This window comes from Typopeltis vanoorti, chromosome 10 (assembly GCF_054136105.1).
Source record: "Typopeltis vanoorti isolate ZY-2024b chromosome 10, IOZ_Tvanoo_1.0, whole genome shotgun sequence".
Taxonomy (NCBI): Eukaryota; Metazoa; Arthropoda; class Arachnida; order Uropygi; family Thelyphonidae; genus Typopeltis; species Typopeltis vanoorti.
The window spans coordinates 8,769,276-8,794,788 of NC_143558.1; the positions used below are offsets into that span (position 1 = coordinate 8,769,276).

At 37.0% G+C, this 25,513-nt stretch overlaps 1 protein-coding gene across 4 annotated transcripts in view; it reads left to right on the forward strand.

Annotated features, from left to right (window-relative positions):
• Nucleotides 1-25,513, forward strand: part of LOC150102159 (embryonic polarity protein dorsal-like) — a 150,255-nt gene that overhangs the window by 64,955 nt on the left and 59,787 nt on the right. For 3 of the 4 annotated variants that reach the window (XM_090399821.1, XM_090399822.1, XM_090399823.1), the window contains exon 2: nt 19,588-19,669. In XM_090399821.1, coding sequence (XP_090255947.1) covers nt 19,588-19,669 — 82 coding nt within the window. Of the gene's footprint in view, nt 1-19,587; nt 19,670-25,513 lie in introns of those variants that run through there. The other variant, XM_090399824.1, reaches the window with a different exon arrangement.

The window sequence follows — 25,513 nt, forward strand, 5'->3', positions numbered from 1 at the left end:
CTGCAAGAGCTGGATGTTGATAGTGCATGGGAGATGGTTAAGAAGTATTTGCATGAGGCAATGGATGACTGTATACCTGGAGTCTGAATAATAAATCAAATAGGGGTTAAATGGATGAATAACACCATTAAGCTTGAGCTGCAAAAAAAGAAACACCTGTGGAGGGAATTTAAGGAGAAAGGTGACCGGCAGGCACATGAACAGTATAACGTGCAGGCCAGAAGGGTAACGAGTGTGGTAAGAAAAGCAAAAGCGGATTATGAAAAAACATTAGCCATGCAGGATAAAGAGAATTCCAAACAGTTTTTTCGATATGTTGCAAGTAAAAGAAGAAATGTATATGGCAGAATGATTTTAAAGAATTCCGATGGTAGGGAGTTAACCGAATCAGTTGATATAGTTGAATTACTGAGCGAGCACTTTGCAAGAGTATATCATCCAGGTGGTGACATTCCAGGAATGAATGAACCAACAGCTTATATGGAAATTGTGGTGAATGAAGTGGAGGTGAATAGTCTATTACAAAAACTCAATGTCAATACATCTGTGGGATTGGATGGTATACCAGCTCGTGTCGTACATGAAGTGGCTAAAGAATTGTCAGTGCCCTCGACTATTTTGTTTAATTTGAATCTCGGGTCTGGGTTAGTCCTGAGGGGGGAAAAGAGGGGAAAATAGTTCCACTGCATAAAGGAGGTTCTGAGACGGACTGCTGTTGTTAATTACCGACAAAATCAGCATATCAGGAATCGTTGTGAAGATCTTGGAGAAAATAGTCAAGAGAAAAATACAGGATTGGATAGATGAAAATAGGGATATTGTATGGGGAACATCATGGTTTTGTGAAGGGTAGATCATGCCTCAGTAACTTGCTCACATTTTATAACACAGTGACAGCTGAACTGGATAAGGGTAATGGGTTTACAGTGATTCTACTGGACCCTGCTAAGGCCTTTGACAGGATACCACATGGAATTCTAGTAAGTAAACTGCAGCATATGAGGATGATTATATAGGGTTGGTGAGATGGATAGGAGGGTGGTTGATGGAGAGATATCACAGAGTGGTTTATTCAGGAGTAGAGTCCAAAAGATGGCCTGTGACTAGTGGTGTGCCACAGGGGTATGTTCTTGGACCACTACTTTTCAATTTGTTCATTAATGATATAGGAAAGGATCTTAGAAGAAGTGTTCATTTGTTTGCTGATGGTGCAAAGTTCGGTAGAGCAATAGTGAGTGCACAGGATGTCAAAATTTTGCAAGATGATTTGGATAGTTTGGAGGACTGGGCTAAGGAGAATGGATGTCAATTTAATGTTGTAAAGTGTAAGGTTATGCATTTTGGGATGAAAAGATTAGCAGCAGTATATCACATTGGTGGAACCATACTCCAGGAGATTGACGAGGCCAGGGATTTGGGAGTGTTGGTGGATAGAGAGTTAAAGTTTAGGGGGCACATCGCAAAAGTGGCTAAATCAGCTCATCAAATCACTTGGTTGTTGCTGAAAAATACTTTAACAAGCAGAGACAAACAGGTTATTGTTCTTCTGTATTGAGCCTTGATAAGAACCCATCTAGACTACTGTGCCCAGATTTGGGTGCCAGGGTTTCTTCTTGATGGGGAGGAGGTTGAGAGGATCCAGAGACGAGTGACCAAGATGATAGTAGGTTTATGGAATGAACCTTATGAGAACAGGAAGATTTGTGGGTTGCAGAAATTGGTAGATAGGCTGAAAAGAGGTGATATGATTGAGACATTCAAATTACTGAAGGGTTTCTATGATTAATTCAGAAGATATTTTTGAGAATAGGACTGGTGGTGGGAGGACTAGGGGCCATACATGGAAGCTGGGCAAGGGTGTTAGAGCTAGGTTTTTTTACTTGGAGAGAGTGGTGAATGAGTGGAATATGCTGCCAGAGTGTGTTGTGGGTGTCATGACTGTGAATGAGTTCAAAGCGAGGTATGATGGATACTGTGTGAATGTTGAATAGTTGTTCTTGACATGATGTTAGGGCCTCCCTCGATGAGTCTAAGGACTCCTTGGAGTTGCCCGTAATAATATTAAATATCAAGCAGGTGGCAAAATGTCCTTGAAGCTATTGAAAAAGCTTAGAAATGGAGGAAAGAGTACTGTAAAATTAAAGATATAAAGGTGACTTGAAAAGTGAAGATAAGGATTCTTTCTTTTAATGTTACATGGTGAGAAGCATTCATTTCAATAAAATTATGGAGACTACAATTATGTTAAAAATAGTCACTTTATTATTATTATTACTTGACTCTTCCAGGGAGTACAAAGACTCATTGAGGGAGGGTACCTACTCTATAACTCTGTCTCCACCACCAACCACAACGAATTGCAACTACCTTCATTATCTACCGCCCACCCACAAACATCCACACCCATGGTGGGATTCGAACCAGCAGCCTTTTAGCTGGAGAGCGGATACGCTAACCACTCAGCCAACCAAGCCGGCTAATTTCCCAACATTTTGACCTGCATATTAAGGTTATCATCTGGAGTACACAGAGAGAGCCAGACAGGAAGGAGGAAGACTATATTACATTTCAAACAGTATGCCAGAGTGATAATGATTTGAACCATTTTTCTACTGGCCTTACCTCTAGTGAAAAAAAAATCCAACATCAAAGCTATGTTCTATTTATGTCATCAGAGATCAAATACATACTAATACTTTTAATACAGTAATAGTGGTGGCCTAATCAATCCTGTCAGAAAAAAGGAACATAAATGGTACATTAAATTTAATAACTATGATAAATCTTGCTTTTCTGATTATGCCTTGAATATTCTACACAGAATTGACTGAAAGGCACCTGTTCATTACATCACACTAAAACATGTTATGAATACAAATTTCAAGAGGCTGTGAAATTCTTATCAAGCACCCTAATCTTAACAATAATGGTGGTTTAAAAATTCCAAAAATATGGATGTCCCATTTTCTACCCATATAATCTTTTGTTCTAAGATTTTAAATTATAATTAGGATCTTAGCCTTTACACTTATAATAAATTATTAATTAGGCCACCACTAATACTGTATTAAAAGTATTAATATAAATTTGGGACCTGACAATGTTATAAATTGGATATAGCTTTGATGTAGGCTTATTTTTTTTTTCCATTAGAAGTCAAACCAGTAGAATAATGGTTAATCAAATTATTGCCACTTTGGCATACTTGAAAAGCGGCTGGAAAAAATTGTGGAAGAGGAATTTCATATTTTGCTAAATTCATCACGTTTGTATTACCTTTGTCTGCTTTAGTTATTAAAGTATTGTTATTGTAGCTCTTTTAAAGCACTGATTTTTTTTTTTTTTTTAGTTCTAGATTGGATTACAATGTAAGCTACATCCAAAATGAATGTTATTAGCTATCACTGGAGACAGATCATGTATTCCACATTCAGTAGAAGCCATAATTTTTACTTTTAGAACTTGTCTGGGTGTAACGGTAATGTTATGTCCTCAACTTGAAAGTTTATTTTTCACTTGGTTAGAGTACAATAAATTTAGTTTAATCCTTTATCCAAGTGTGAGCAAACAAAGTTTGCACCTGAAAGTATCTTCAGGACTGGGGTAAGGTGGTACAACACCAGGGAACTCCTTGCAAAGGTGGAGCAAGCTACCAACACTCCTATCTCAGTATCTCCCATAATGCAAAACACATCTCCTTGTGGATATGTCTAATGTTATGCATTAAGGGAAGGGCCACAACCCAGACTAGTTTCGACCTTTATTGAGGTCTCTTCAGTGGGAGCCAGGTCCAAGTGGAGATACCAGGCAGAAGCATTAGCAGGTCATCTCTACCTATAGGAATTGCCAAATGGTGTGCTTCTGCCTGGTATCTCCACTTGGGCCTGGCTCCCACTGAAGAGACCTCAATAAAGGTCGAAACTAGTCTGGGTTGTGGCCCTTCCCTTAATGCATAACATTAGACATATCTGCAAGGAGATGTGTTTTGCATTATGGGAGATACTGAGATAGGAGTGTTGGTAGCTTGCTCCACCTTTGCAAGGAGTGCCCTGGTGTTGTACCACCTTAACCCAGTCCTGAAGATACTTTCAGGCGCAAACTTTGTTTGCTCACACTTGGATAAAGGATTAAACTAAATTTATTATACTCTAACCAAGTGAAAAATAAACTTTCAACATCTTTCTCTAAATCCAGAGTAATTTATTAAAAAAGGGTTGCACACCATTTGGCAACTCCTATAGGTAGAGATGACCTGCTAATGCTTCTGCCTGGTATCTCCACTTGGACCTGGCTCCCACTGAAGAGACCTCAATAAAGGTCGAAACTAGTCTGGGTTGTGGCCCTTCCCTTAATGCATAACATTAGACATATCTGCAAGGAGATGTGTTTTGCATTATGGGAGATACTGAGACAGGAGTGTTGGTAGCTTGCTCCACCTTTGCAAGGAGTGCCCTGGTGTTGCACCACCTTACCCCAGTCCTGAAGATACTTTCAGGTGCAAACTTTGTTTGCTCACACTTGGATAAAGGATTAAACTAAATTTATTATGTCCTCAACTTAATGTGCCAACAGCTTCATCCTCAGGGCTACTGATAGTAAATTGACAGTTATCTTGTTGTAATTGTAGTCATTCCATATCCCTGCTATGTTGTAGGATTTTAAATTTTTTCTGGTGCCATGAATTCTTTATCTGCTGTTGCATCCAAGATCCTGACAAGGATATTCCACAGTTCCATGATTAAAATATTACACAGGTTGTCATGTAGAGCAGCGTTTCCCAAACTGTGGGCCGCGGTCCCCTTGGGAGCCATAGGTTTGGTTGAGGGAGGCCATGAAATAATGAAAACAAATTGAAAATGTTTTAAGGCTAAGTAGATTTTTTTATCTTAAAATAAACCTATTTAATTTTTATTATTTCTTTTGTTATTTTTTATATTTTAATGGAAAAAAAGCACACATTGGTGTTGGTTCACAAATTTTGCTTCCTGTGTATATTAGTAAATATATGCTTATTCATATAAGTTTCATTTCAAAGCAGAAATCTAAGAATTGCAGTTTCAAATATTTCACCTGATATTGACTTTTTTGTAGCAGTATTGAAACACATCCATCATTAAATTGTTATTAAACTTCTTTTATGTTTTTAATTCTTCCTTTATTACTAATCGTTTTACGTTTCATGTGCTTGTACTGCAAATATACAATATTTGCTTATTAGATAGATTATCTATCTATCTATATAAAAATATAATGTGCCATGTCAAATGTGTATGTAAGATGCTAAAAATGTAATATTTGAATTTGATTTTTGCAATATTCACTGTGTATGTTTTGTATTGAATATAAATACAATACAATAAATATTATAATAATATATGTCTATATTACGATTTTTTTTCGAGGGGGGCTGTGAAATATTTTAATTTTTCCAAAGGGGGCCCTGACATCTAAACGTTTGGGAAGCACTGGTGTAGAGCATCAATAGTTGCATTTATTTTTTAGACTCCCAAGTAGCACCACTAATCTGTTTATGCAATTTTATCCCTATATATGTACAAATTACAGATGATTTGTTTGCTTATTGAAGCATATTGCTAGCCTGATTTGCCAAGTGACTAACCAACAGGCTGCAGGTTCAAATCTTGGTTAATCAAATAATCAATTTTTACTGCAATAAAAAAAATGAATCTCCTTGCCATGTATATGTATCAGTGGCATCATGTGCTCATTCAGGTTGAGTGTGCTGTCAAGTGGCTTATGCAACATGCACTACAAAATTCACATCAATTTCATAAATATAAAAGAGCCAGTAGGCTTCATTTCAGCGATATAAACATTATTTAAATTAAGGGGATATTAAATCCCACATTGTTTTAACACCGAATAAGAAACTCAAAGATTGGAATCAGAGAGTTTCATGCCGAATATAGTATAATAAACTATAAAAGTATCGGCGATTACCAGTATGAGCTAATGCAAGTACTCCTAGTACGTAGTACAAACTCGGGCAACTCGCAGCAAAAGTGGTAAAGTTCTGATCGCTATTCTTGGTATTTTCCATAATGTAAAAGCACATTTCCTAGGAATTGTATGCTGTTATTACATTATGGTGGGAGGTCACTACCTAGACCGGTTTTAGCCTTATGAATAAGTAAAGCCGTCTCTAAAAATTCGGACGATCCCTAGGCCACTCAATTGTGGACGAAAGACCGTCCATCTCAGCATTGGCTCCACTCAGTGATGGCCTTCCACCCACCACCACCGAGCAGAACCACTCATATTTTGAAGAAAAGCATTCACTGAAAAAGCCCCTCACTGGGCCGTGTCAGAAAACACTTACCCCGGAGACTCAAATTGCTCATTTAAGGCAAAAACCTTAAGAGAACGAGCTCATAATACTCCCCCCCCCACACACACCAGTTTCAGCCTTTATTGAGGCTTCATCAGTGAGTAGCTAGACCAAATAAATACCAAAGGGTATAGCGAAAAGAACATATATACTCTGCTATACGAGTTGTCAAAAAGGTGCACCAATTAAGTTACATAAATATAAAGAGCCAATAGGCTTCATTTCGGCGATATAAACATTATTTAAATTAAGGGGATATTAAATCTCACATTGTTTTAAAACCGAATAAGAAACTCCAAGATTGGAACCAGAGAGTTTCATGCCGAATATAGTATAATAAACTATAAAAGTATCGGCGATTACTAGCATGAGCTAATGCAAGTAGTCCTAGTACGTAGTACAAACTCAGGCAACTTGCAGCAAAGGTGGTAAACTTGATACCCTTTGGTATTAAGTTGGTCTAGCTACTCACTGATGAAGCCTCAATAAAGGCTGAAATCAGTCTGGGTAGTGACCTCCCACCATAATGTAATAACAGCATACATTTCCTAGGAAATGTGTTTTTACATTATGGAAAATACCAAGAATAGCGATCAGAACTTTACCACCTTTGCTGCGAGTTGCCCAAGTTTGTACTACGTACTAGGAGTACTTGCATTAGCTCATACTGGTAATCGCCGATACTTTTATAGTTTATTATACTATATTCGGCATGAAACTCTCTGATTCCAATCTTTGAGTTTCTTATTCGGTTTTAAAACAATGTGGGATTTAATATCCCCTTAATTTAAATCACATCAGTTTGACTGTATGATTGCATTTTCATTGATGTATGACAGTTTTAAGAGTGCTTATGCTCTTATCTTTGAATATACAGTGGTATCTTGCTAATCCGAACCTCTTTAGTCCAAACCCTCCAGTAATCCGAACTGCAGTTTGAAAGAGAAAAAAAAAAGTTTTATTTATTACATATTATTATTATTATTATTAAAGTACAGTATTTTTTCATACTGTCGATTATACGGTTATACTGTAGATTAGGTAGAACTGAAAGTGAATTCGAAATGAAATCAGATGCTGAAAATTATAAATATGATGCTACAGAATGAATTTATTTATTTATTCGTATGGAGTTTCCTCCCTTTTCTCTCCCCGTCCCTATTGGGGCAAGTTGAGCCCCCTCGTGGGGGGTTAAGTATTTATGGCTGTGTTCATGGGGCCGGTTTGCCTGCTTGTAGGATGAAAAACACCGGATAAACTGGCAGAAAAAAAACCCTACTCCACGTGCCCAAAACCGGCTAACTTGGCTATGGCTGAGGAAGATCTTCAAATTCCTCAAGTTTTCGACGGGAATCGCACTTGGGATACACCTTACCCAGTCATATGGTTGCGAAGCGCATAGCCACTAGGCTAATCGTGCAGATACAGAATGAATTAGAAGACGATAAAGGACTCCAAGAAAAAAACATAAAACATGAAAAGGCAGTTAACAGTTTTAATATGCATATAGAATGGGCTAAGCAGAATGATACGCCATTCCACAAAATTTTGTTGCTAATGCAGCTCTGAGAAGAAGCATTCGAAAATAGTTTAGCATCCAAGAAGCAAAAGAAAATCCGTGACTTTTTTTTACAAAGAAATAAAAAAAACTTTTTTTTTTGTTATTTTGTGAAATTTTTTTTGTGTTGTGTTGTGTATAAGAAAGTGATATTTTTTACACAAATTAAGTTATGTACTGAACTATGTAATTTTATTAAATCAGAATTCTCAACAATACAGGTGCATACAAACTAAATTTTTTACTAAAAATAAACTTTTGTACTGTATTATTTTTTTTAGTTTTACATTACAGTACAGTAGCTTTTTTTTCTATCAGTTACTTCATTTATTTACAGAATTAAATGATGTACCATTAGAATCTGATTATTTTTGTCTTAAACGCTAGTTATTGTTGTCTCTTGGGGGGAACTTCGCTAATCCGAACGAGCACGGTTTTTATTAGTTCAGATTAGTGAGATACTGCTGTAGCTGTACTCTAATTTATCAATTAATTGTAACTAAATTTGTGTAGCATGGAGGACAATATGTTTGTTTTAAGATATATTAGAAAATAATAATGAAGGAGAATGCTATATTTGGTTTAGACAAGTATATATTTGAAGTACTCAAAGGTGAAAATATAATAGTAAATTTGGAAGAGGCTTATCTCCTTTGACTACAATTATACAATCTACAAAAGCTCTGGCAGAAAATGGGAATTCAGTAGATCATCAACTCTGTTTTCGATTGTAAATATGGGCAAAAAAATTATAAATTATTTATAAAAAATTATATACTAAAAACTTGTCTACATCGATGGCATTTCACACTTCGTGCACACAAAACATGAAACTCAAAAACAGCAACTCGACAAATGACAACATTCAATTGGATTGGTTGACACAATAATCAATCACAGCCACTGAAATCTGGGTGCTATTGTCTTAGCACACACCCTGCCTCTCCTTCTGGGTGGTTGAAAACCACTGGAATTTGACCTGCTGTGCATCTGTTAAAAGGGCTCAAAGGTGTCCATATTTGTGACCCTACACCTGGGCTATGAACATGTATGTGATGCATTGTTTACACATCGAAGTGTGCTCTTCATTAAGCATTAGTATATGGTGTTTAATTTTAGGAATCATGCGAAGCCAGGAAGCAATTATTGGGAGTCTTTAACAGGAATAAATGAAAAATATAATATTGGTGATATTGCTATCCAGAGTGTGTACTGCACACCCTGAACATACACCCCAAATGTGTGTATTTATGTATACACACAGTTTGTTGGTCAGAGGGCTGACAGCATCCACTTGTCCAGCCATGTGAACAAAGTGTCTAAAAGGAGTAAAAAAAAATTCCAGTGCAGCTCTATTCTGATCGCACACTAAAAAGAGAAATATAAAATACTTTCAGAAGGGGATACATACCCTAATTACAATAGTGTAACAATAAAATCGAGATCCCACACACACACTTTTTGATATGAATCGGATATTAAGGGATTCCTTCAGATATAGATATATTGTTGAGGATGACATTTGTTAACTAACTTGACAAAGAACCTTTTATGCATATTATATATGTTATACATATAGTATAAATTATTTCCATATATGCACAGGTAATATTTGTTGTGGAAGTGAGCGTCTGAAACAATTGAAGTCATCATAAATTTGTAGCAGGAGGAAATGCAAAACTACCACTACAATTAGTAGACCCTGCTGATGAGTGGTTCATTTCAGAGGCATCTGACTTTACCTGATTGATGTTTTTAGATTTGGATATGAAGTAAACATTACTATAGTAATAGGCCTTTGTGAAAGAGAAGCTCTGGTTGTGTTTCTTTGGGCTGGCCAACTAGGGTAGACTGATACACAGAATGCCTAATATCATCTTGTGACTTATTAGCAGAAATTATTGCAGGTACGTGGGCACTGTTGCTTCTGGAAGTATCCACACTGAGTCACTGACAACTTGTTTAGGTGACTTAAGTTGGAGGGAGTTAGAAGATAGGTTACTGGCTTGTGTATACAATGGAGGGATCCTGAAACATACAAAAAAAAAAAAATCATTCCTCTACAAACCTAGTAAGTTTTTTTATTTCCATTGGGACTTGAAACACTGAACCAAGACTTTTTGCTTCATGTATTCACTAAAGATTTTTACGAGTTAAAAAGATACATGTCCTATAGGAAGTGAGATGGACAGGATATAGTGATGTTCAGAAGGATAACACCGAGTTCATGTACTCAAGATATGAGATTAGCAAACTAGATAGGTGTAGAACTGTTACTTAATCGAATTGCTAGTAACTGCCCTTCTTGGATATAATTTTATAATGAAAGGCTCCTAATAGATTAATGCTCCGAATGTGGTTAGTTGCTGAGGATTCAGAAGAAGGAGAAAGATGGTATAACAGTTCTTTTGGAAGGATTTGAGTGTCGAGGTTGGCATTGATTCTCATTACTGAGCAGTAGTAATTGGGCCATTAGTCATTGCAGCAACAATGGTGGGAGACCCTAGTTAAGTAAGCTAAAGGGACTGATAATAACCAACACATATTTCAAGTCTAAAGATCTTTAAAAATATGCATGGATAGTACCTGATGGTATCCACAAGAACATGATTGATCATGTCCTGATTAATTGCCAGTCATTAGCCAAGTTGGCTAAGATGGCTGCTCTCCAACCAGCAGGTTGAAAATCCTACTGCAGGCATTGATGTTTGTGATTGTCTTTAGATAGTAGATGAATTTCATTACATACTGTGAAACCACTGTCCTGCTTACTGGAGGCTTGAAGTGGCTTGAAAAAGTTCATATGGTCACCAGGGCATCATTTCCAGGTTATGGAAAAAGATAAATATAAAAAATTCCCCCCCCCAAAAAAATCCTTAATTTTCCCATACTAATGCACTATAAATTTACAACCCTTTGTGGATAAGAGAGACATTAAAAAAAAAAAAATACTGTGCAGAGATAGAATCTGACCACTACCTTCTTAAATGCACATTGCAACTGAAGCTTAGAACTAGAAATGCACTTTATTGCCTACAGCTGTAATTATTGGCACTAAAACATTAAGTTAAGCAGTGCTAATCCTGTCAGAATTTACTAGGATAAGAAACTGAGGAGGTAAGGGATCTGTGTGTTGAGGCTTAAGTGCTGTGAAGAATTCACAGCACTTAAGCGAAGATAGGACTTTAGTTTCACTCACTTGTTTTACTTATCATTGTATTGCATTTGTGAGACATCTTCTGGAATTACATTATCTGTAATTCCAGAAGATGTATCTGTGACTGAGACAAAATATTAGAAGCATTAAAATTAGTTTTAATCCTTTCTCGGTGCCGATAACATTCCATTAAACCTCCAACATGAAGGTAAGGAATCTTGGCGTATTGGTGGATAGGAATTTGAAGTTCAAAGGTCACATAGCAAAAGTTGCAAATACAGCCCAGAGGATAATTGCGATGTTGAAGCGAACCTTGACATGTAAGGACAAGGAAGTCATTTTGCCTCTTTATAAGGCTTTGATAGCTGACACCTGAAGTATTGTGCACACATTTGGTCTCCTGGATTCCAAGGGGATAAAGAAGCTGTGGAAAGGGTGCAAAGAAGAGTTACAAAGATTATATCCAGATTATGGGATTTTAGATTATGTGGGAAGATTGCAAGTATGTGGATTACAGACTAGAGAAAGATTAGATTAGCGAAAGAGGGGTGATATGATAGAGATCTATAAACTTTTGAATGGGTGTTATAGGACATCATGTGATGAAATTTTTTGTTATACGGAAGGAGGGAGAGAACACAGGGGCATCCATGGAAGGTAAGTTTGTTCACAGTCAAGAAAGGGGTGAGAGCTACTCATAAAGCAGTGAGCGGAATAGTTTGCCTTTTGGGGTAGTGAGTGCTTCTAGTGTGAATGAATTTAAGGGAAGGTATGACAGCTGGTTTGGGTGATTTATAGCCTCCCTCGATGGAAAATAATAATAAAAAAATTGCTTCACATATCACATTTTCATAGAACATTATAACATGAGTTGGTCATCTTACAATAAGAGACTGTGTGCAGCTCATATTTTAATATCAGAATTGCTTTCATATTACACATAACTGATAACTGAATTAGAAATCTTTATGCAGCTATATGTAAAATGTCACTTATGCAGCATATACATAAAATACTTGGTCACAGGTGTCACCATGTGGTCTAGGCAGCTATTCAAGGATGCTGCTGGTTAGTAATCATGGTTTCTCAAAAGGTGAGATATCCCAGGTGTTTAATCAGTGGAAAAATAACCCACATTGCTTATCTAAGGGGTCTCACTGTGGTCTTAAGACAGTTTGTTAGGAATTAGATAGTCATCATCTAAGAAGGCTTGTATCGACAAACAGAACTTCCTGTGTGCACAACTGACTGACTGAAATACATAATGAAGGCAGTTCAGTGAGATATGGATCAGGAACAATGTGCAGTGAATTGAAGAGGATTGGCATTGGCAGTTGCATGAAAACCCTGATTTCTGCAAAGAACTGAAAAGTTAGTTTATAGCGGTGTCATGAAAACTGATTGTAAGAGTAGAAAAAAGTAACATGTTACAAGTCATGGTACATCTTGCTCTGTACTGGTGGGAGCCCCATGAAGTAATGAACCCAGCTTGCCTTGTAAACACAACTCAAGGTTCTGGAGATTGGTGTGGGAGATTGGTTCTGTCAATATGGAATGGATCCCCTGCTATTGGAAGATTGCGTATCCTCCAAGGAATATCTGAACGTTGTTGCTGATCAAGTCCATCCTGCAATGTTGGCTTTTTATCCAGCAAGAGACGGTTGTTTCGTAGACATCAATGCTACTCTCCATCACACGGGAATTGTTCAACAGTGGTTCTGCAAGCATGACAGCGATTTCCACCATCTTCCCTGGCCTTGATCCAAACTGCATTGAGAATACATATGGGACATGTTAGAAAAACAGAACCAGGAGCAAAGTCCTCTTCTGTCAAATCTGAGCCCTTTAAAGGACTGTCTGGTGAATGCCTGGTATGTTGTAGGCAGATGTAATCCAACATCTTTTTGGAATCTATGCCAAACAGCATATCTACTTAATTTGGACTAAGGATGTATAACTCAGGATTAAATAAGTTTCTAATCCAATATTTCTTATGTTCTCAAAAGAATGTTTCATTCCAAAAACACTGTGGTGGATACTAGATCATTTGATCAAAGCCTATCATCATTGCTGTATGTCTCACATGCAACATGTCAGATCATTAGGGCTAGCAACCATCTAATACAACTGGATGAATCATGTGGTTAATGTGTAGTTTTTTTATTTTTAATATCCGTTGAGTTTCTAGCGCGTTTCGTAGTACAATTTTCTATTTTTTTTATTTCCTGAAGCTACAATTTTTAAAACGAGAAACATTAGTTCATGATACCTCCACGGAGTCAGAGGGACTCATCGCAGGTTGTCTGCTTTCTTGGCTGAGTCGTCACTTTATGCAGGACAAGAAACTTCTTTCCTAAGGGAAGAAGGGGGAAAAAACACCATATGAGATATAAACTGTTGAGAGGTGGTTACAGGGTTGACACTGGGGGAGTTCTTTCGCTTGGTTGAACAGCGGGAAGGAGTCATGACAAGGGGCCATCCCTGGAAGTTACGAAAGGAAACAGAAAGCGGTAAGGAGTGGTTTCTTTGCATGGAGGGTGGTTGAACCGTGGAATGTATTGCCTGATGGAGTGGTGAGAGCGAGAACGGTCAATGCATTTAAGGAGTGGTATGATAGACTTCGTGTTTCCTAGGAGGGGCCTCCCTCGATGAGTCTTGATAGACTTGTATTTCTTAGAAAGGACCTCCCACGATGAGTCTTTTGACTCCATGGAGGCCTGAGTAATAATAATAACTCACCTTCAATTGAAAAAGCCATTCATTCCCGAAAGATTCATATCATCGTGATGGGAATCAAACTCGGGTCTTTTTCAAACGGACACATGTCCCAAAACATGTAAATATATTTTATTTTGAGTGCTAACGAGCGACTTCCCGTGATATTTTTTAGCAACTTGTCTGCTTACTTAGAGTAAAACTGGGATGAAACACTATTATATATGGTGCGAATGACTTATTTCTTAATACCGTGAGGTACATTATCTTGTCTTAAAACATGACTAACCATGGTCGATTTCTTGTTTGTACAACTATTTACAAATACAATGATTGATCCTTATCAAACATGCAGGAGTTGTTGTTTGTCTGATGGTCTAAAAAATCGGTTGTCCCATGTTTTTGAAATACTCGTACATTCTTCATCCGTTGCCACGCCTAATGCTTAAGCAGTACATGTGAGTCGGTTTACTATCAGTTTGCATTCTGCACCACAAAACTCCGTGATAAACAGTGGAAGTTGACCTCGGAACAACCTGACCACATGTCAACATTTTACAACACGTGCATCACTTCAAGGCCAAATAGAACATTCTACCGCTTACACTCGTGCATGAAATACAGGCGAAATCTGGTTGCGATGAACTTAAGAAGCATGGGGTGAAGTCAAATTATTCTTTAATTGCTGTTCATTTTACGAAATGCAGAAATAAATGATTAGTCTTAACCGATTTCCAGGTGGTACTTCTGATGGAATTATCATTTAAAAGCATTACATTTATGATAGAAAGCATGCATTAAATTTATAGAAACGTAACGCATCGAAATTTGCCTATTCATGCAAGATAAGTCTTACTTCGTGGATTGTTTTTGAAGAGTTTGTTACTTTTTCTTCGTTTTACAATTCTTAGCTGAAAAGCATAAGGATTTTATCTACTGATGTCACAGATTATACCGGCTTTTTTTTTCTTTTGTAAAAAAAAAAAAGTATTTTTTTTAATATCCTGTATAACTAGGGCGACTAACCGTCGCCCGATTCTATTCATTATCCCACATTAGTAAATGGCTCAGATTTTTAAGATTATTATTATTATTCGTGATACCTCCAAGATGCTTGTCACGTTTATTTATTATTTTATTTAAATCTCGGCGCGAAGATTGTAAAACGCTATTCATAATTTTGTCTGTTCGTCGAAAGTAGTTTTGATGATCACGGGAAAATACCCTTACCATATTATTTTGGATTAAATAAAGAACAAATCAGAAATTGTTTCATAATAAAAAAAGAAAAAGCAGGTTGCGTTTATTTGTTTCGCAAAAATTAAAAAACCTTTATAATATTTATTATAAAAGTAGGAGAGCCCCCCCCCCCCCCGATTTCCGGACTGGTAGGCCGGTTCTCCTTGAATTCTGATGACTCAAAAGGGGGGTCTCCCTACCCCTGGCGCCTTCGGCGCGAAACCTTCGGAGTTTCGGACTGGTAGGCCAGTTCTCTTTGAATTCTGATGACTCGAATTTTGAAGACTCGAAACTGGGGTTCTGCCCAACCCGAGTTCCACACTGGTAGGCCGGTTCTCCTTGAATTCCGATCACTCGAATTTTGAAGACTTGACACTCAGGGTAGCCCCTGAGTTTCAAAACGTTTCAAACAAATTGACAAAGAACATTTCATAAAAAGGCTTATCATTTTATATCTATAGGATAGATATAAGTATATACATAGCATTTAAACAATCATATTATTACTTCAAAAAAGTTAATTTTGATACTTTTCACAAGAATGAACTATTTTTAATAAATCAGGTTTGTGTTTTAAAAATTCATAAAACTGTATACAGTTCATGTCAAATTTGCATTTGATATAAATGCATGCTTTCAATATTTCAATTTTTAATTGGATTTTTTCACTAGTCCACATATTGTTCACTAATGAAAATACTCGTTCAGTTGGGCATTAGATCCAGGGAGACATAAGCAAGACGTCTACTCAATCTAACTACAGCTTCTACACTACACACACACACAGTCAAGTACAATATGTACATACACACATCAACGACGCAGCCAAATATATGCCTTGTCGGTAATATGACAGTTTCGTGTTTCTATGGGCCGTGTGCTGCACGTCAATATTCAATTTACTATTTCAGTTCACAAAATAAAGGAGAAAATGGCCATTTTAGAAAAAAAGCCTAAATATAAGTCACCTGTTGGCCGCACTATTGTGTTGCTTAATGTTGCTCCATGGAGTCAAATCGTGGGTGGTACTCACTATTGCATATAATGGTCATTCAACTGCTTCTTAAACTGATTCAATGTGTCCACATCCAAAACACACTCAGGCAATGCATTCCACTCACCAACCACCCTCCATGCAAAGAACCTGCTTCTCACTCCTTTGCTTACACCCTCCTTATACAGTTTCCAGCAATGGCCTCTTGTTCTACTCCCCTCTTCCATTCTATGAAAAATCTCTTTCATGTCTACCTGATAACAACCCCTGACCAGCTCATATGTCTCAATCATATTTCCCCCTTCCTCCTATTCACGAGGCTCTGCAACTTACATTCTCACAATCTGTCCTCGTACTCCGCATTCCAAAGACCACTGACTACCTTTGTGAATCTTTTCTGGACCCTTTCCAACATATCCTCATCACCATGAAAACCTGGCAACCAAATCTGTGCACAATAATCCATATGAGGCCTGACCAAGGCCTTATACAATAGAATCATAACCTCTCTATTTCTGCATGTCAGAGTTCCCCCGCATCATTGCCATTATTCGATGTGATGTCTTCACAACTTTTGCAATGTGGGCCCTGAATTTCAGGCCCTTGTCCACCATCACTCCTAGATCTCTCATCTCCTTCTGTTAAAGTTTCCCCACCAAGTGTATACTTTGCATCCCATCGTTGCTTACCAAATCTCAAAACCTTACACTTGGCAACATTGAACTGATAGTTCCACTTACCTGCCCATTCATGCAATCTATTCAAGTCCTCTTGTAAGGCATTAACATCAGCCTGACTGTGCATTGCTCTCCCCAGTTTTGCATCATCTGCAAACAGCTGGATATCAATTTATTTAAGAGCTTGTCATATGGCAGTCTCTCAAAAGCCTTTGCAAAATCCAAGTACACCACTGTATATGCATCTCCTCTGTTCAAGGTATTTGCCACCTTGTTATAGTACATATGTAAGGAAAGATTTCTTACAAAATTTTCCATGGACATTTTTTCACTAAATAAAACTGTGAACAGTAGTGGTATACAAAAGGAATGGGTTGTTGAACAATTCATGACTTCTACTCCAATTGCATTTGGAGGATTTGATAGAAGAGGACTTTGCTCCCAGATATGTTTTTCTATCATCTCCCATATTGTATTCTTAATGGGGTTCAGATCTGAGCTTTGTGGTAGTCAGGGAAGATGGTGGAAGTTGCTGGCATGCTTGCTGAGCTACTGTTGAACAATTCTTGTGCAATGTCAGTAGCATTGTCATCCATGAAACAACTGTCACATGCTGGATAAAGAGTCAACATTGCAGGATGGACTTAATCAGCAACAATGTTTAGATATTCCTTGGAGGACATCTAACCTTCCAGTCGCATCAGGGAACTTCTTCCGTAACAACAGAACATGCCTCATACCATGACACCACCTCCAAAACCTTGTTGTGTTTACAAGGGAAGCTGGTTTCATTGCTTCATGGAGCTCCTACGAAACTCCCTCCCTCCCATTGGTACAGAATAGTTGCCAATACCGATTCTCTTCAATTCACTGTGCATAGTTTGATGAGATATGTGTTGCGAACAGCCTTCATTAAATGCTTCAGTCAAAGGAAGTTCTGTTTGTTCATATAAGCCTTCTCAGATGACAGTGATCAAGTTCCGTTCAGACTGTCTTAGGACCTCTTAGATAAGCTATGTAGGTTATTTTTCCACTGATTAAACACCTGAGATACCTCACCTTTGAGAAACCAGTCAGTTCTGCTGTTTTCAAAATTTTGGCTTTAGCCAGATGGCACCCACAATAAGTCCTTTATTAAACTCTAAAAGATGCTTGATGATTTGTTTTTCTCATTGTGATCAACATTATTGACGACTACTGACCAGTAGCATTTTTAAATTGTTCCCTAGAACATATAGTGGCATGACTATTATGTACATCTGCACAAAGGTTTTTAATTCAGTAGCCGGTATATTATTATTATTATTAAGAGAGACTTCCAGGGAGTCAGGAACTCATCAAGGAAGCCCATACTCTTCACACAAACTGTCATACCAGTTCTTGAATTCATCCACACTTGCACACACACACACACACACACACACCATCCAACGTCAATCCATTCTAATCACACTTTACTCTATGAGAGAATAATCTAGCCCTAACCCCCTTCTTGACAGCATTCATTCTTAACTTCCATGGATACCCTCACATCTTTTTCCCACCCTCCATAAAATAAAAAATTCCATCTACGGAAATCCTGTATAACCCTTTCAGAAGTTTGTAAGTCTCAATCATATCACCCCCTCTTTCTCCTGTTTGCTAATGTCTGCAGCCTACAAATTCTCAATCTTTCTTCCACAATCCTAATATCATTTTTGACACTCCCCTTTGCACTCTCTCCACTGTATATCAGAATTACCATGGAAACCAGTAGACAAGACCCCAGCACAGTAGTCCAAGTGAGGTCTTGTAAAGAGGCAAAATGACTTCCTTATCTTTACATGTCAAGGTGCGTTTCAGCATTGCCATTATTCTCTGAGTTGTATTTACAATCTTGGCTACATGACCCCTTGAACTTTAGCTTCCTGTCCACCAAAACTCCAAGTCCCTCGCCTCAGTCAGTTTCTTCAAGCATAATCCCATTCCACCAATATAATACAACATTGGATATCTAATCACACCAAAATGCATGACTTTATATTTATTAACATTGAAATGACAGCCATTTTCACATACCCACAATTCCAGCTTATTCAAATCATTCTGCAAGTACTGCATATCAGCAGCACTCCAGATTACCTCACCTCTCTTTGAATCATCAGCAAATAGCTGTATGTTACATGTCAAATCCTTTCCAATGTCATTAGTGTACAGATATGGACCAAGGCCTGATCCTTGTGGCACACCACTGGTTACCTTGAATCTTGCAGATTTACATCTTCCATATACCACTTTTTGATATCTTTCAGTCAGCCATCCTCTCATCCATGCCATTAGTTTATAATTCAATCCCATGTTTTCCAATTTATACAATGGTATTCCATGCTGTATTCTGCCAAAAGCCTTAGCAAAATCCAAAAGTATCATAGTGTATTTATTCTCTCTTCTCTAACTCAGCGGTAACATTATTATAGAATGTGAGCAAGTTGCTAAAACATGATCTGCCTCAGTAAACCTTTGCTGTTTATTGCAAAGTAGAGATTCTCTGTCAATCCATTTCTGAATGTGAGCCCTAACTAACTTTTCCAAAATCTTCGCTACCACTCCTGAGATAATGATTGGTCAATAGTTAGATACGTCAGTCTTTGAACCACCCTTGTGCAAGAATTTATATGTGTGTGTGTGTGTGTGTGTGTGTGTGTGTGTGTGTGTGTGTGTGATTCTCACATAAATTTGTAAATATGTTATTCACATAAATTTTTATAATATTGTATTAATCTTCTAAGACAGAATGTTTACATACTCTTTGTCTTTATAAAGTGATCCATTGTTATGTGTGGTATTTTGTTTACTTTGAATTTTATAATAATAAGTTATGGGTTAGAATGTGTCTTCTAGAGATGTTTATTTTTTCAGGTGCTGGGAAGAACCTATTTTCCAACACCTGCCATGAATTTTGGGCATGATATGGAAAGTAATGTAACACTAGATGATGTAGGTAAGTTTTGAGAAAATATTGTTACATATTTGACAGTAGACTTTTGAATTAGAATAATCGGGTTTTTAATGATCATAAATAATTATTTAAATTAAGGGGATATTAACTCCTACATTGTTTTAAAACTGAATAAGAAACTCAAAGATTGGAATCAGAGAGTTTCATGCCGAATATAGTAAACTATAAAGTATCGGCGATCACTAGTGTGAGCTAATGCAAGCGACCCTAGTACGTAGTACAATACCGGACAACTCGCAGCAAAGGCGGTAAAGTTCTAATCGCTATTCTTAGGTATTTTCCATAATGTAAAAACATATTTCCTGGGAAATGTATGCTGTTATTACATTATGGTGGGAGGTCACTACCCAGACCAGTTTCAGCCTTTTTTGAGGCTTCATCAGTGAATAGCTAGAACAAATTAATACCAAAGTGTATAGCGAAAAGAACTTATATACTCTGCTATACGAGTTTCCAAACAGGTGCAACCATTAAGTTACTTAAATATAAAGAGCTAATATGCTTCATTTCGGTGATATAAACATTATTTAAATTAAGGGGATATTAAATCCCACGTTGTTTTAAAACCGAATAAGAAACTCAAAGATTGGAATCAGAGAGTTTCATGCCGAATATAGTAAACTATAAAGTATCGGCGATCACTGGCGTGAGCTAATGCAAGTGACCCTAGTACGTAGTACAATACCGGACAACTCTCGCAGCAAAGGTCACTTGCATTAGCTCACGCTAGTGATTGCCGATACTTTATAGTTTACTATATTCGGCATGAAACTCTCTGATTCCAATCTTTGAGTTTCTTATTCGGTTTTAAAACAATGTGGGATTTAATATCCCCTTAATTTAAATAATGTTTATATCGCCGAAATGAAGCTTATTAGTTCTTTATATTTAAATAAATAATTATAATAATTAACCAACTTTTGCCACTAAATCATTTGGTTTCTTATGGGTAAATACTTAACAGATATGTATAAATGTAAATTGGCAACTATAAACTAAAACATTACTAAGTAAAACTATGCAAGAACTATTTCAGTATAAATGATAGAAATACACTTAATGCAGTAGGTGGCACAAGTCAGCCATTGTTCAGCATTGTTTGCAAATGACTGGCTAAAAAGTTGGAGTTTGACATATGAAAGGATCTGATAAGTGATTTCCAAATGTCACACAGAATTTTCTTGGTTCATATTAAGCATGTCATGTGAAAAGATGATCATAGTAGATTCTTTTATCTTGAAAGCAATGGGGTTGTCTTCTATGTAAGATATACACTTGTTCCACTCATTTTTGTGGTGGTGTGTGTGTGTGTGAAAAATAAGCTAAGCTCAAGTTGTCTTCTCTGTTGTTGCCAACATATGCAATATGTTCTTTCTGTCTTATCTGGGAGATCCTCATCATGAGCACCAGTTAGGCCTGCAGGATCCAACTATTCATATTCAGTCTGTTTGCTTTTTTATCACTGTGCCTGCATCCTGTTTGGAGGAAAGCTGTTTGAAATTTTGTCTATTCCATCTGAATCAATTAGAGTGAGACAATGTTTGAATAGCCGAGAGAGATATTAAGTGGGAACAGATCATAAATAATAAATTTAGTTTAATCCTTTATCCAAGTGTGAGCAAACAAAGTTTGTGCCTGAAAGTATCTTCAGGACTGAGGTAAGGTAGTACAACACCGGGCAACACGTTGCAAAGGTGGAGCAAGCTTACATCACTCTTATCTCAGTATCTCCCATAATGCAAAACACATCTCCTTGTGGATATATATAATGTTATGCATTAAGGGAAGGGCCATAAATAAGTTCTAGGACTTCATTTACAGAAATGTTGGTGACAAGGAAATAATACCAAGACTAGCTAGGATGTCTAATGGCATGATAAGTTTCAGTTAGTTTCTGTCACCTCCCACATTCCACTTGTTTTTGTCTTTTATATTGAGGTGTGTCCTACTAATTCCCTATGGATTTAATCAGTGCTTTTTTTCTGGGAAAAAAGGTGCCTGTATTCACCATGAAGATGTTATTACCACAACTTCCACATATCCTCTGGTATACCCTCGTCGTCTCTAGATCGTTCTTGCTTTTGGTATCTACTGCAGAATGATGACCTCAGAGCAGCCATGAGTCCACATATTTGCTAAGGTTGAACTGAGTGAGAGGAAGTCCTGATGAACATCAGTGCATCAGTTGTCCGTACAAGCGGAGATGACCTAGATGAAATTACTATAAGATTTATCTGAGAGAAACCCCTTTCATATTTACTGGAAGATATTGCAGTTGTGCCCAAAATGTGCTTTAGAGGAAGTAGTATGTCCGGGACTTTATTTTCTTGAAGATATTCACGGAAACCATGAACTGCTTCTCTTTCATTTAAACCAAATTTGCATGCTAACTTTTTAATTTCAGCTTCACCATCAGATGCTTCCCAGGATTTTCTGGCCAATACTTGGAATCTAAAATCTTAGCGCATTCAGGCAAATCAGCATCATTTCCTTCAAGCAGATGCTTTCCAACAGCTTCTTTCAGACTTTTATAGAAAGCAGATGAACTTATTGCAGGACTTTGTCTCATTTTTGTGGAGCTCAATCCTTTTAAACTTCAAGTTCTTCTGACTTTGAAGAGAAATACTGTAGTACGGACCAGGATTTTCAATTCTTTCTTCAAAAAGTTGAACTGTATTCTTTATCTTCCTGTCTGCTTTGTACAAGTCAATATTTCTCTCTTGTAATTCTAGACTTAGTTCACTAAGTTCCTGGAGAGCATCACACATAAGGCCCAAATCAAGAACAAACTCGCATGACGTTATTTTTCTTAAAAAGCTCTCTCATAAAGAAAGTGATCTGTTTTGCTTCTTCTGCTGTCTTCTTTTGCCTCAAGAAAGTGATGGACAAGGACTTCAAAGTCTTGCCACACTGCAGAAACAATGTGAAAGCTAGATGCATCCCAGCGAGTGCTTAAAATTCAGTCAGTTTTAAGAGGTTGAAGTTCTAGAGTTGATGCTCATTCCTGTAGTTCCCTAGCATTCTTGGGTGAAGCATGATAAGTCACATAAAGTTTGTCCATGAAACTCTTAAAGCAATTCACTCCTGCCACATTGTTCACTGTCCCACTAACAGACAACTCAAAGCGATGGCTAGCACACTGCTAGAAAAGAACACTAGGAAACATCTCTTGTATTAGCCTCTTTATACCAAACAACACATCGCACCATCACAGGTTACAGACAATAAATACTCCTTTAAGTAATCTTCATATAATCTTAAACACTCAAGATGACTAATTAAAGAGTTTAGAATTCCTCTAGCAGTTACATCTGATAATTCGATCAAATCTATGAAAAGACTCACAAGAGCCGAAAGTTCAAGGAGAACTACACGAACAATAACAATCAATGTTGTTGTGTTACTCACAGTCGTCGATTCATCAATAAGTAACGATATTTTGTTCTTGGAGTTCACTATATTGTAATGTTTTTCTCATTTGATTTGCGATATGGCTCACAATGTTAATGCAAGCATTTGCAGAATGAAGAATATATCCCATGTCTAGGCTATTAAGTTCCTGTAAATTTATTTCGTCTTCAAAGTCTCCTCGCAACTTTGTAAGAGGCTCGAAACACTTTTCCTGTTATGTCTTTATTATAAGACAAAGTATTTAGGAAAACTTTCTCTAATGTTTCATTTTTTGCTTCAGATTTTATTTTTTGGCATGCTTTGTGCACTGCACTCTCCTTATGCTCGTAAATCTTTTTTCTTAATGACATTAACTGTTGTTTGTGAGATCCTCCAAAATGACCGATTTTACCAATTGCCCACTCTGCTGAAATTTTTGTTCCCATGTGTTTATCTACAGCAAGACTTCCAACATCACGACACACTTTACAGCCCAACATTTTATTCTTGACATACAGCCACTCGTTTCTCTCGCAGAAGTCATTTTTCTGCAAAAGTGTCCGACATTTGGGCACTATCAGAATCTGCTACTGATAGTGTGTTTTCAGATTCTGATAATGATATCATTATCAGAATCTGCTTCCTTTTGACCACATGGCTCTTCGGTCTTGGTTTCGTGATCCTCTTCACTAAGTGTATTTCGGTGCTAGTTTTCTGTTTTACAGGATCACAAGTAGATTCAACAATTTCTGCTTCTTCAGCCTTCTTTATTTTACTCATTGACATAAAGTAACTACTTGCTTTATTCATTTTGAACAATGATTGCACTGATTTAACTTAGATTAATTCAAAACTCGCATGAACACCTGCCTGTTACAGAGTGAATATAGAACTGATATTGGAAGCAATCGGAAGTGAGCACAACTTCCTGTTTCCGGTTGCGTACCAACCTATGAAACAGGAAAGCAGGGTACCAAGTTATGAGTAATCAAAACTGAAAATTCAATTCGTGAACACAGTACCATCTACTCGAATATTTATAATACATTTTGCTAGCAATAAATCCTAAATTTTTAAAAACTTAGGGAAAAAAGGTGCCAGTACTGCGTACCGCCAGAAAAAAGCACTGGATTTAATACTTATTAATATTTTTTAACACAGAATTTTTACCCTAGTTTCAAGAGCATCTTCAGTATGGGTTTCAAAAATTCAGGTGGAAGAGAAAACTGTAAGACATATATTAAGATCTTAATATTAATATTAGGACCTTAATATATTTATCTAAAATATATTAAGGTCCTAATATACCTCTGTTCTTGCTCATGGAATTTAATGTAATCAAGGCATTCATCTTAACAAATAGCTGCCAATCGACTAGTTTGGCCAAAATATAACCCACACTAGCATGGAATTTCATAGACATCGGGGTGGGCTAAAGGTGTGGAGTTTATCTTTTTTCTGCTCTAGAAAGCAGAAATCTTGATAGGCAAAAGTATACCTGTAAACTAACCAATCTAAGGAGTTTGGCTGTTCCTTCTGGGCCACCTTTAACATAAGGAATGGTAACATGAACTACCTCTTGGGAGGCAGGGAAACCCTGTAGTTATTAACAACTTTGTTCACATAAGACTCATTAAAGCCAAAAGCAAATGCTTAGATTGATTGTCCCAACCTACAGTGTCCTTTTGACATATTAATAAGTTTTTTAGTCTTTGCAAAAGAACTTCTGCTGTTAGCTCATCCTGGAGTCTGTCGAATTCTATGCCAGTGTGGATTATATTTTAGCGAAACTGGTAGGTTTATCACAACAAAAATTTATTTGTTGTGATAAACCTTGATTACATTAAATTCCTGGGCCAGAACAGTTGGGACTTGTGGAACATGCCATCCTCAGCAAACATTGAATCCTTTGGAGGAAGATTAAGGTTCTTAACAAAAGTAATTATTTTATGGAGCTCATTTGTAGAGAGAGAGAGAGAGAGAGAGAGATGTGAAACTTTGCTTCGCCATCCAAATCTGAACAGAAATGGAATAAACTTATCCCTATTATGGAAAATAGTGTTTCTCCACAGATTATGTAAGCAATAGTATTTCTTAAAATTAATACTCGGTCTGTTGTTTAAATTTGTACAGTTACGACCTTAATGTATTTTAGCTAGAATCTTTTGTGAATGAGATTCACATAGTATATATTATATTTTATTTTTTATGAACTCCACACATGAAAGGTCATAAGACCTATAACACAACAGTGCCATATGTAGGTAAGTGATTAAGAAGAAAGAAGTAATTATTTATTTTCTTAGAGTTGAAGATCACACTCAGTGGGAAAAATATAGGGAAGATTTCTTCCACAGAATAAAGGTGAATGGAAGGAACAAAGATGATAAATTTGGTAGTTTGGAGTTGGACAACATGTTGGCCAGTAGCTGCTCT